General features: G+C 44.9%; 1 protein-coding gene across 4 annotated transcripts in view; it reads right to left on the bottom strand.

Annotated features, from left to right (window-relative positions):
• Nucleotides 1-12,618, bottom strand: part of PNCK (pregnancy up-regulated nonubiquitous CaM kinase) — a 104,426-nt gene that overhangs the window by 69,516 nt on the left and 22,292 nt on the right. For all 4 annotated transcript variants that reach the window (XM_030194070.1, XM_030194068.1, XM_030194069.1 and 1 more), the window contains 2 exons: nt 10,597-10,726; nt 1,941-2,072 (listed from right to left, as the gene is read on the bottom strand). In XM_030194070.1, coding sequence (XP_030049930.1) covers nt 1,941-2,072; nt 10,597-10,673 — 209 coding nt within the window. In that variant the 5' untranslated portion in view covers nt 10,674-10,726. The remainder of the gene's footprint in view (nt 1-1,940; nt 2,073-10,596; nt 10,727-12,618) is intronic.

Genomic DNA, 12,618 nt, shown 5'->3' on the forward strand with positions numbered 1-12,618 from the left:
TATGCTTTTTCAGTGAGAGGGAGGTGGTCACCTGGAACAGATAAACCTTAGGACAGCATAAGATCACAGCTTACTCTAGACTTATGAACACATGGTATTTACTTATTTAAATTTTGATATACCACCATTTGAACCAGGACAGACACAACTGGAAAGTGCAGTATGCATTGCAGGAGGGTGCCAAAAGCTGTTGTGACTACTCTTACCTGTTGTGCCAGGCCTGAGGGAGCAGTAGGAGAGGCATCAGATCACTGAACTTGGTCTTATCCCCCCTCAAGACCTGCAGCAACAATACAAGAAGCCACTACGATAAGCGTAGGGGAGCCTTTGAGCCTATGTGCCCATGAAGGCCCTACTGGGCCTTTTCCGATGATGTGTTCCTTATGTGTCAGAGGGGGCAGGACCAGCAAAGCCTCCATGAGAACATGGGCTTGAAGGCTCCCTGATACTTATCAAGGTTGCTTCCGGAAGCTTGGCAGCAGCAGCAGAAGGGAGGGATGTAGGTTTCAGGAGAAATGCAGGACTTAGAGGGGAGGGGAGGAGGGGGAGAGAGAAGGGTGGTTGGATTGGGATGGTGGGGAATGAAAGTGGGGATGGGGCTGGATGGGTGGACAGGTGAGTGGATGGGTTAAAGGGAAGAGAGGGGGGAAAGAGAGGGGCAATGTTGGATTGGGAGGATACAGAAAGAGAGAGGGGATGATACTGGATGGGTGGACAGGTGAATGGATGGGTTAAATGGAAGGGAAGAGAGAGGGGGTGATGCTGGACCAGAGAGAGGAAGGAGGAAGGGAAATAGAAGGGAGGCAATGAAAAAGAATTTATCAGAGCCTTTGTTGGCAGGATATTAACTTCCAAATGTTTTTAACAGTAGTTAATGTTACATCTCAGTCTGTCTAGCAGGATATATATTGATTTCATACTGGTCAGAGTATCCCTAATATAAGAAATGAGTTGCTGAGGCCCTATTTCTGCTGAGTCTGTTGCTGCTTTAATCTGTTTTGAATTTCCCCACTCCTACTGCTTCTCATTCTACTCCTAAGGGGGTGATGCTGGACGAGTGAGTGGGAGAGGAGAGAGAGAGAAAGGATTATGCTGGATGGATGGGTAAGAAGGGGGCAATGCTGAAACAGGGGGAAGAGTGAAAGGGTGATGCTGGATGGGTAGGTGGGAGGGGAGGGGTGATGTTGAACCAGGGGGAGGAGATGGAAGAGAAAAGGGAGATGCTGGACAAGGCGAGGGAAAGGAAAAGAAAATGGAGATGCTGGATTGCGGAGGGAGAAAAGAGAAGAGAAGTGGGAGATGCTGGATCATGGGGGGGAGAGAGAGAAAGATAAAAGAGGTTGCCATAGCACTAGCAAAGGCCCTGATTCGAACTGCAAGCATGTACAACTTTCTTTATTTCTGTCATCTTCTATGTTTCTGTTTTCTCTGGGATTGACACCTAAAAGTGCTTTCCTTCAGCATTAGGCCCTAGTGTTGATATGATGGCTCTTGTCCCTCCCTCTCTTCTAGGGACCTCACTTATATTGTTTCTGCAACACCCATGGCCCCTCAAGCCATGTTCCCCGCCATGCCAGTCCCTGATGTCCCACACTAGGCCATATTCTGTAGCCCTGCCCACTCATCACAGATCCACTACTGTGGAAAGGTCACCATTGGCAAGTTCCATTTCCTTTCAGAGATTTGGGAGATTTTGATCTACGTTGTGCCTTTTTCAATAATAACTCAATGCAAGTAACATTAAGGTATTTCTCTGTCCCCTGAGGGCTCACTTTGTACCAAAGGGTTAAGTTACTTCCCCAAGGTCACAAGGAGTGGCGGTGGAATTTGAACCCTGGTTTCCCTGGTTCTGAGTCCACTGCTCTGAACACTAGGTGTGAAATAAGTCCAGAGATAATAAGATAAGACCTCATTCCCTATTCGATCTTAGCATTACTTACTTCTTCAGCACGGCTATTTCATTCTCCACAACAGCCTCCTTGCCCCTCAGAGCCTTCTTTGGGATGCACTTGAGTGCCACCAACCTCTTGGAGTTCCGTTCCTGTGCCAGGACCACTTCTGAAAATGCTCCTCTGAAAAACAAGAACCAGTGAGGATTAGAGCTTCCTCTGCTTCCTCCCACTCAGGACTGCCAATGGATTTCAGGTGTCAGATCTATCCACTCCTCTCCAGGCTAGAATTGAGTGTAGCCATTTCACACATGAAATACAGAAGCTTTCTGAATACAGTCGAGAATGACTCTCTGTGCACGTATAGATCAGCTGAAACATATAGAACCTCTCTGAATACAATCAGAATGATTCTCTGTGCACCTATCCACCCTTAATTATTTGTTTGTCCTTGAGATAATCTAAATCCCTGGTTACTTACTGCACATGTATTAATTTGCTTCTTGAACTTATTGTAACATAACATATACATAGTAGATGGCGGCAGAAAATGACCTGCACGGTCCATCCAGTCTGCCCAACAAGACAACTCATATGTGCTACTTTTTGTGTATACCCTACTTTGATTTGTGCCTGTGCTCTTCAGGGCACAGACCGTATAAGTCTGCCCAGCACTATCCCCGCCTCTCAACCACCAGCCCCGCCTCCCACCATCGGCGAGGGCGGGACGCGCTGAGAGGGAAGCAACGCGAGAGGAGATGAAGACGAACCTGCATGCTGCGTGCCTGCCTCACTGCTGCCTTCACTTCCAGACTGGTTTGCCGCGACTTGGAGAGGGGAGGGCAGGGGAGAGAGGGGACATGCTGGACAGGGAAGCGAGGGGAGGGGAGAGAGAATCGCTGGACAGGGAGGGGAGGGGAGAGAGAATCGCGGGAGCAGGAACGGGACCTGAGAAAAAAAGTGTCAGTACGCCGTACCGGCACAAAAAAAGCACTGCTGACACATTACCTGCTGCACTTTTTTTCTTTCGCTTTCGTATAGTCCCTCTCGGTTTCTTCTTCCACCTCTACCTTGTACCTTCTTAAGTTCTTTTTCTTCCTCTCTTTAACCTGTCCTATATGCATTATAATTCTTTTCAACTAAGTTCTCTCCTACATATTAAATTGTGAACCGCTTTGATGGTATATACCTCTAGTGGTATATCAAATAAAAGAAAAACTTGAAAAACAAGTGGAGTGGAGGAGTGGCCTAGTGGTTAGGGTAGTGGACTTTGGTCCTGAGGAACTGAGTTCAATTCCCACTTCAGGCACAGGCAGCTCCTTGTGACTCTGGGCAAGTCACTTAACCCTCCATTGCCCCATGTAAGCTGCATTGAGCCTGCCATGAGTGGGAAAGTGCAGGGTACAAATGTAACAACAATAAACAATGTGGATGTGTATATTAATCAATTCTCTCAGCAAAAATACCCCCTAATATTTAAATGATATTTCCTAGCTAAACATTTCTGAAGAGTATATAATCCCTCTCTATTAACCACTAGTATTCAGCACATATTTCCTAAATAATAAATTTTTGAGCTGATTTCTAAAATACATATAATCTGCATTAGATCAAATTAAGTTAAGCACCTCTTTATCTAATCTTGCTGCTTGGAAGGCAAACTTTAGTCTCTTTTTTTTTTTTTTTTTTATAAATCATTTATTTATAATTTTTCATTTTACAAGGGTCACTTGCAAACAGTAATACAGAGATGACTGCACATTAATACAAGATAAGAAGAAAACAATCCCTACTAGATATATGGATTATATACAATCTTTCTCTTTCTTAGACCACAAAGTGAAGAAAAATGGGGAGAGTGAGATAAGAAAAGGAGATCAATTAAACAGTAAACAGAAAAAAGAAAACATGGTATTAACCTGATTATCCCCAGATATTACTAATCTAATTCATTATTCCAGATTGATCATCTGGTTGGCTTCTTCAAGACCAAATATGGTGTATAGTCAATTCATTTCATTGAAAACATACTTATTGTCCAGATTTTAGTTAGAAATAATACATCTGATTACATTCTCTCTCTTTTAAAAACCAGAAATTATTTAACAATACATATACTTAAGTCTCTAATTCAAATCCCACTGATTAAAGCAATCCCAGTTTTCACAGGCTTCACTCCTTTTGAAGTAATAATTAAGGAAATGTTTCTGAGGAAAACTTTAGAAGTCATACCTGGAAAAACAATAATCTCGACATTAATCATCCACAATAACATCCACCTTATCATTCAAAGTTTCTGGCCCACTATCATTTTCAGGATCATAACCACTTCTAGCTTGTGTAGAACTTCATTTATTATATCAATTTTTCACTCTCAAAGGGTTCAGTCAAATTGTCCATGTAACTCTCCAATAAGATTATATCTGAAACAAAGTTATTTACTACCACCGTCAGGTCCCGAATGCGCCTTCCAGATGGCACTCAATGTAACCTCCATGGAAGCCAAAAACTCCAAGGTGATTTCTCTTGAGGTGTTTAGGAGTAGTTCCGCCGATTCGGGTTCTGCTGTAAACGTCCTCCGTTTCAGCATATGCCTCTAACTCACTCCTCCACTCCTTTGGACATGGTGGTTGAATAATTCGGGAGCGATGGAGTTGTTTTTCCAGGTCCAAGAGCGTCGATGCTCCTTCGCCGGCGCTAATCAAAGGACTTGCCAACCCTTTCATCTGTGGGCAGTTTGATGCGCAGCGGTCCCACACTTGCTGCTCAGGGGACAAAACGCTGGCCATCAGCGGCTGACTGACGGTTGTTCCCTTCCTCTCAGTTAAGGAAAGTGCAATTGCAGAGAGGGACTTTACATAAAGAAGACAAAACTTCAGAGGGCAGCTGGGCCGCTGGGCATACGAACTTCAGGTCACCATCTTACCACTCTCCCAGTTTGGGACATTCTTTGTCTGGTTTCTCCTCAGAGGCCTGTCTGATATGAGTAACCCTTCAGCATAGCCCTCTGAGTCATTGAAACACGGAAGCCCCTCCACCACTACAAGGTGGTGTCCCTTCGGAAGGGTCTTTTTGTTTTTTAAAGGCGGATAAGTAAATAAGTTTATATTTCTAGTAAATTTGGTTGATACCAAAAAGACAAGATGATCCAACAAATATAATGGAGCGAGACCAAAGATCACCCTATACAATAAGCAACAAAATATTTTTAAAAATCCTAGCTTGTACTGGGAGCCAGTGGACTTTCAAATAAAATGGGAAAAATACTATCTGATTTTCTTCAAAGAGAAAATAAAATGTAGGACAGCATTTTATATTGTTTGGAGCATTTTCAAAATTTGCTTTGAGCAATCTAAGGGCCTCTTTTATCAAGCTGCGCTAGTGGTTCCTGCTCAACAATGCCGATGAAGCCCATTCAAAGTGAATGGGCTTTGTTGGCATTGCCGCACCAGGGGCCCTGTTAAAAAAGGCCCTAAGTAAAGTAACATTACAATAATCTAACAGACTGCGAATAAGAGATTGAACTAAACTACGAAAATAATCCTGTTCAAAATACTTTCGTATATGCTGCAAATTACACATGACATAAAATGTTTTCCATGTTAAATTATTAATCTGCAATTGCATTGTCAGATTAGAATCAAGAAAAACGTCCAATATTCTGATGGAAGAGGAAAAAGGATATCATTAATTGTCACACTATTCTCTTCCTCATTAATGGAGTTACTAATGAGCATACATTTCATTTTTTTCCATATTCAACTTCAATTTGTGCAGTCTCATCCAATTTTCCAAAGTATCAAAAACCTTATAAATTAACTGTAGATGTGCAGAGGCCATGGAATCTATAGGAATTAGCAATGTTATGTCATCAGCGTAACTATGAAAACAGATGCCCAATTTTTCCAAACAATAGCCCAAGGACTGTACATAAACATTGAAAAGAGTGGTGGATAAAGGGGAGCCTTGGAGAACTCCACAGGAATTGATCCATTTCTCCAAAAACGTATCCTCAATTCTAACTCTTTAAGAGCGGGATGCTGCAAGCGGCCTGCTCCCTGCAAGAATCGAACAATATCTGGATGAGTTGAAAGAGACGTCTTCTTTAGTCAGTCCCTGAAACAGGCCAAAGCTGCAACCTGAACTTTCAGAGAACCCAATGCCAATCGTTTTTGAAGGCCTGCCTGGAGAAACACTAGGATATGCACGATCTGAGAAGAGAGAAAGTGCGTGCTTAGTACACCAGCCCTCAAACATCCTCCACACACTCGTATATGCCATGGATGTAGAGCGTTTTCAAGGCTGAAACAAAGTAGCAATGCCCAAATCAGAATTATCTTTTCATCTCAACTGAGCCCTTTCAATGGCCAAGCCCTAAAACCAAAGGGGCACAGATCCTCCATGAGTGCCAGACCTTGCTTCTGTAGGCCATGTACCTTTAGAAGACAGAGAGGATCCCCACCCAGCAGTCCGATGGTCAAATTCCTGGGTGACAACCACACTGCATACTCCATCTGACAACCAGCATCCAAGGAAGATGACACCAGATACCAGCAGCTGAGAAGAAACTCCTGTATATGCTGCATATAAGCCCTTGCTCATGGCACCCCTTCCATCACTGCTGTCATTGACCCCAGAACCTTGACATAGTCCCAGACCCTGGGCCTGCCATGACTGAGGAGAAGACGAATCTGTTGAACCAGCTTTGACCTTGTGCATTCTGTAAGAAAGATCCTCTCCCTTGATGCGTTGAATAGAATGCCCAGATACTCCAGCGTCTACGATGGAGTTAGTCTTCTCTTCCCGAAACCCAACCCAACAACTGCCAAAGACGGACAACTCTCTGTCGCCACCATGCTGTCCAAATAGGACAATGCATGAATGAGCTAGTCTTCAAGATATGGGTGAACTCTGATTTCCTGGTCCCGAAGGAAGACCACAGCCACCACTACCATAACTTCGGTAAACATTCTTGGTGCCGTGGTGAGACTGAAGGGCAAAGCCTTGAACTGGAAGTGATGGCCCAGCACCGCAAAACGTAGAAACCTCTGATGCGGCAACCATATGGGTATATGAAAGTATGCCTCCTTGAAATTGAGGGCAGTGAGAAATTCTCCCACTTGAACTAAGGCTATGAATGCTCTTAGCGTTTCGATGCAAAAGCGGGACATTTGGAGGCAGCGGTTTAGACCTTTGAGATCTAAGACTGAATAAAAGGTGCCTTCCTTCCTCGGGACAATAAAGTAGATGGAATATCTGCCTTGTCCCTGTTCAGCCCAGAAAACTGGAATAATGGCCCAATCACCAGCAAGGAATCTATGGTGGCTTGAACCTCAACCGCCTTGGTTCCCTTTTAACAAGGACACTGCAAAAAGAGAGGGTGTCTGAGTGGGAGAACCCCAACTTGTAAACTTCTGTAAGAATATCCAGAACCCACTGGTCTGATGTGATTTTGGCCCACTCCTCCTGAAACTCCTAAAGACGTTCTCCCACTGGAGGAAGTGAAGAGTGGGTCAGCCATTGGGTGCCCTAGCTGACCAAGAGGAGGACATACTGTCTGCATGAAAGGAAGATTGGCGTGCTGAAAGTGGAACTTCTGACCATACTGCTGACAACTGCTGCCTCAAAATCAAGACTGAGAGCCCCCTGAAGATGAACAATGAGGCTTTTGGCTTATCCTCTGGCAACCAATGTGGCTTAGTTTCCCCCATTCCTTTCACCAATTACTCCAAATAATCACTTGCCCCAAAAGGGCAGTTTAACTAGACATGACTTTGATGCTGTATCTGCTGCCCAATGCCGCAACCAGAGCTGCCAATGTGCTGTGACAGCCAAAGACGTACTGCGAGCCATAACCCGTAACATGCCATAAATAGCATCCACCAAACAGACCAACCTCGCTTCCAGATGGGTATTATGGTGCCTGTCTTGTGTTGCAGACTGCTGATGCCACTTCAGGACCGAGGCCACATCAGATAAGGAGGGAGAAGCAGAGAGCTTCATCTGCCCACTTCTGGAGGTCTAAACGAGATCTCTTAGGAGCCGTAAGGGCAGCAGGGTGAGAAACTGAAGCAACTTTGATTGTCATTGCTTCAGTAAATAGATCTGGTGTAAGAACAATATAAACTCTGGAGATCTCAATGCAGCAGAATGCTCTACTGGGCCCTGAGATTGTAAAATAGTGGCTGTGCTCCACAGGTGAACAAACAGAGGCTGTTCCTCACTGCCAGCTGCAGTGGCGTAGCCAAGGGTGGGCCCGGGTGGGCCCAGGCCCGCCCACTTTGGGCTCAGGCCCACCCAGTAGCAGCACACCTATGAAGTGGCTGGCAAGGATCCTCAAGCCCCACCAGCCGAAAACTCCCAAGAACTCTGTCCCTCCTGCATACTTTGTAAATAGCAGATCTTTGCCTGCAGCAACCAGTGACTGATACATACTGTTCGCACCGGCCCTACAGCTTTCCCTCTGATGTATTCCCGCCTATGTGGAAACAGGAAATTGCATCAGAGGGAAGGCCGTGGGGCCAACATAAGCAGTGTGTATTAGTTGCTGCTCGCTGCCAGTGAAAATCTGCTATTTAAAAGGTGGGGGAAGGGGGGATGTTTGAGAGACCATATGGCATGCAGGCGAGAGAAGGAGAAACCAAATCACTTGTGGGACAAGGCAGAGTTCTTCTGCTCACCCATCTTGGGCCCAGGCCCACCCAAAATTGGGTGTCTGGCTACGCCTCTGGCCAGCTGGCCCTGACAAATTGGCACCCGTTCCTGTGCTCTCCTGCATCAAACTGCACACTGGCCCTGCCGGAGAGCCCAAAGTCCCGGGCATATGCTAATCCAAATCCAAAGATATACTGCCAGCAGTGGTTTCCCCCCATGTCGAAGCCGGTTGTTTAATTGCCTCCATAGAATTCACCATTCACCCCAATTGGCACAAGCGCAGCACAATTCAGTCCCAAACAGTGAGTCAGGATCCCTCCCCTGCACCAAGTAGAACTTGCAGCCCTCCAAGCGGTTCTGGGTCAAACTTTAGTCCGACTTATCATTGCCAGCTGCTCCCCCCAAACTCAGTCTCCACAAGTCTTACCCCAGATGAGAAATACAGGCCTGTCCCAGGCTCTCCAGTAAACCTCTCTCCTTCTTTTTTTTTTTTTTTAAGGTTGTTGTGCTGGAAAAGGAGAGCTTCACAGGAAACAGGGGAGGGCTACAGGGAGAAAAGAAGTAAATTTGCAGGACACCAGAGACAGGGATCAGAAGACCTCCGCAGACTCAAGTCACCCACAAAGCTCAACTGAGGACCAGTTGACCAACTGGACTAGGAGCAAATCACTCAGAACTAGAGGCTGAAAAGTATGTCCATCCACCTGCTGGAGATATAAAATACTGAGGAGCTGGACTGAATGCCAAGAGGAATATGTCTCAGCTCAGTTTTCAGTTCTCTATCTCCATCTGCTGGTTGAAAGACACAACTATCCCACAGGTTTTGGAATAATGGGAAACTACATAATGGAAAGAGGTGTTGATGCAATTCCAGTATAAGACCAGTACTGGGCAGACTTCTATGGCCTGTGTCCCAAATATGGCAAAGCAAGGCAGACTTTAATGGTCTGTGTCCCAGTTTTGGATGGGCAGGGGTGGACTCTGTTGGCAACTCCAGCAATTGAGAAGTAGGACCAGTGTGGGGCGGACTTCTACAGTCTGTGACCCAAGGATAACAAGAACAGTTCAAGAACAAGCGTGCATTTATTTTGTATCACATTCGCCTAAGAATTGATAGCAAGTAAAATGTCAGTTTGCAACATTGTAAGATTGCTGGTTTATTCAAATACTGACAATCAATGGAACTATCCAAAATTATAAAACCACACTTCCATGATTATGTGAGAGCCCTATTTATGATGTTCTTTATCATGGCGGAGTGTAACCCGCACGGAGCAGATCTGGGCACCTTATTGGACAGACTAGATGGATCATGTGGGTCTTTATCAGCCATCATATACTATGTTACTGTGTGTTCCCTATCCCATTACTTCTGCTGTGCTTTTGTACACAGAGCAGGGCACCTGGTTTCAGCGCAGTCTGGCACCGAGTTATGTATCATTTCTGAAGTATTATAATTCTTGTGAGCAACTTTTGCTGCAGTGCCAGGAAGCAAAGAGGAGTCCTCATTAACAGGTCCTGCAATGCAAGCACATCACCTCTTCTCATTCTCTCCCGCCCACGGAAGATGCCATCCCCAGAGGAGAAGAGCGACCAGCAACCCACACACTCCTGGGCATCAGCCAGGGGCGTCATTAAATGCTCTGGCATGCATACCAGTAGCCATGGAGATGGTTCCTAACTCCTACTGTGCATCTCTTTAATAGTGAAACAGTCAGAGATTCTCAGAAATGACCCTCTCCCACAAGGGATTACAGTGGACGTGAGAGACAGGCAAGGGGGTAAGAAGATAGTGGTGGGAGGGAGTTAAATGAGGACAGTAGAAACAGACGGTAGGAAAAAGACAAAAAGAAACCGTGACAAAAATGAAAGAACAAAGAGAGAGAGAGAGTGAGAGAGAGAGAGTCAGAGAGTCAGAGATAAATTGAAACAAGAGAAAATGCAGTAGGAAGACACTGTCCCTTTTCTACCTTCCATAACACAGATCTCTTTCTGCCCCAAACATGGCCCTATAAAGCAATGAGATAGAAAAATAAAAAGGAATCATTCTTACGCCCCCAGCTTCTCCTTCACATGGTACACAGCACTGATGTCCTCAACTTTCTTCACCCAGGTCCTCCCAAGTGGCATGGTGCAGACCAGATGCAGCTTGTGCTGGGGTGAATGGATGAAGGGGAGGTGTGCTACAGAGAGAAAGAACAGACATATCAATAATACTTATAACACTACCAGACACAGAGCACACAGCTCTGTACAGTGGTGATAGGTGTTCGTTTGCCCCAAATAGTGTAAAATCTTCAGGGGATACTTGAGGCAATAAAGAGAGTTGCCCAAGGTCACAGGGAAGGTCAGTGGCATAAGCAAGACTGCAACACTGGCACCCCTGTTTCTGAACCTGTTGCACTAAACCAGGGTTGTCCAACCTTGGTCCTCGAGGGCCACAATCCAGTCAGGTTCTCAGGATTTCCCCAGTGAATATGTCTATTTGCATACAACGGAGGCAGTGCATGCAAATAGATCTCATGGATATTCATTGGGGAAATTCTGAGAACCTGACTGGATTGTGGCCCTCGAGGACCAAGGTTGGACAACTGTACGCTAAACCCTAAGTCACATCCATAGGTGGTCAGTGACTCACATGTTTGGGGGAGACTAAAGACATGTGAGGCTGGGGTGGGACTAGGGTGAGGTGGGACAAGGCTAGGATGGGGCATGGAAGGGCAACTTAAAATCCTTAGGGTGGGGGTAGCACCACTGTCAGCAGTAAACGGACATTGGGCACTTTTAAACACAGCAGGAAAGGACTCCTTCACTGTATCACTCTGGTGCGACTAACCCTAACCCTCCCCCTCCCCCACATCCCCCCAGTACCTCTGTTATTGGTGATATTAGACACATTGAATACACTTTAGGGAATTATGTATCAGAAAGTTAAATGCACTAAAATAATACAACATATTAAATAGAACAACATGTGCAGTATTCTAGAAATATATGCAGGTACTTTAACATTTGGGCTCCCAGTCAGCCCTAGCTCTCCAGTCCAGCATCTTCCTATTGGCTATGTGAATAATGGTGTTCAGCAGCACTGTGACAGAAATCCTGTGGTAACTAGCAACCATAAATTGCCTATGCCTTTAGTTTATTATCGAGCTACCAAACTTGTTTGGAATACACATGACCTACTACTGAGAAAGCTGTGAGCTAAATCCAAATCCAAAATCCATTACCAGGCATATTGTGAATCAATACAAAACCCTACATAAGATACTCAGGACCTATAAGGCAATTTTACCATACCATAATAGCACTAACTTCCAGGAATCACACAACAAAGGCCTACCTACAATAGGAAAAGACAGTACCTTAAACATTACAGTTTGCAGTAGATCATCAATACACCTGTTGAGAAAACTAAATAAGTCAGATTAGTACACATCAGTCCTACAAAGATGTTCAATACTTTTTTCACACATACAGACCTAAAGATGGGAGTAACTAGTGAGGTAATTAAATTTGCTGATGACACAAAGTCGTTAAATCGCGGGAGGGTTGTGAAAAACTACAAGAGGACCTTACTAGACTGGGCGCCTAAATGGCAGATGTTTAATGTGAGCAAGTGCAAAGTGATGCATGTGGGAAAGAGGAACCCGAATTATAGCTATGTCATGCAAGGTTCCACAATAGGAGTCACCGACTAAGAAAGGGATCTAGGTGTCATTGTTGATGATACGCTGAAATGCTCTGCTCAGTGTGCTGCTGCGGCTAAGAAAGCAAATAGAATGTTAGGTATTATTAGGAAAAGAATGGAAAACAAAAATGAGGATGTTATAATGTCTTTGTATCGGTCCATGGTGCAACCACACCTTGAATATTGTGTTCAATTCTGGTCGCCACATCTCAAAAAAGATAAAGTGTAATTAGAAAAGGTACAGAGAAGGGAGACGAAAATGATAAAGGGGATGGGACGACTTCCCTATGAGGAAAGGCTAAAGCAGCTAGGGCTCTTCAGCTTGGAGAAAAGTCGGCTGAGGGGAGATATGAAAGAGGTCTATAAAATAATGAGTGGAGTTGA

Source organism: Microcaecilia unicolor, chromosome 2 (genome assembly GCF_901765095.1).
Source record: "Microcaecilia unicolor chromosome 2, aMicUni1.1, whole genome shotgun sequence".
Taxonomy (NCBI): Eukaryota; Metazoa; Chordata; class Amphibia; order Gymnophiona; family Siphonopidae; genus Microcaecilia; species Microcaecilia unicolor.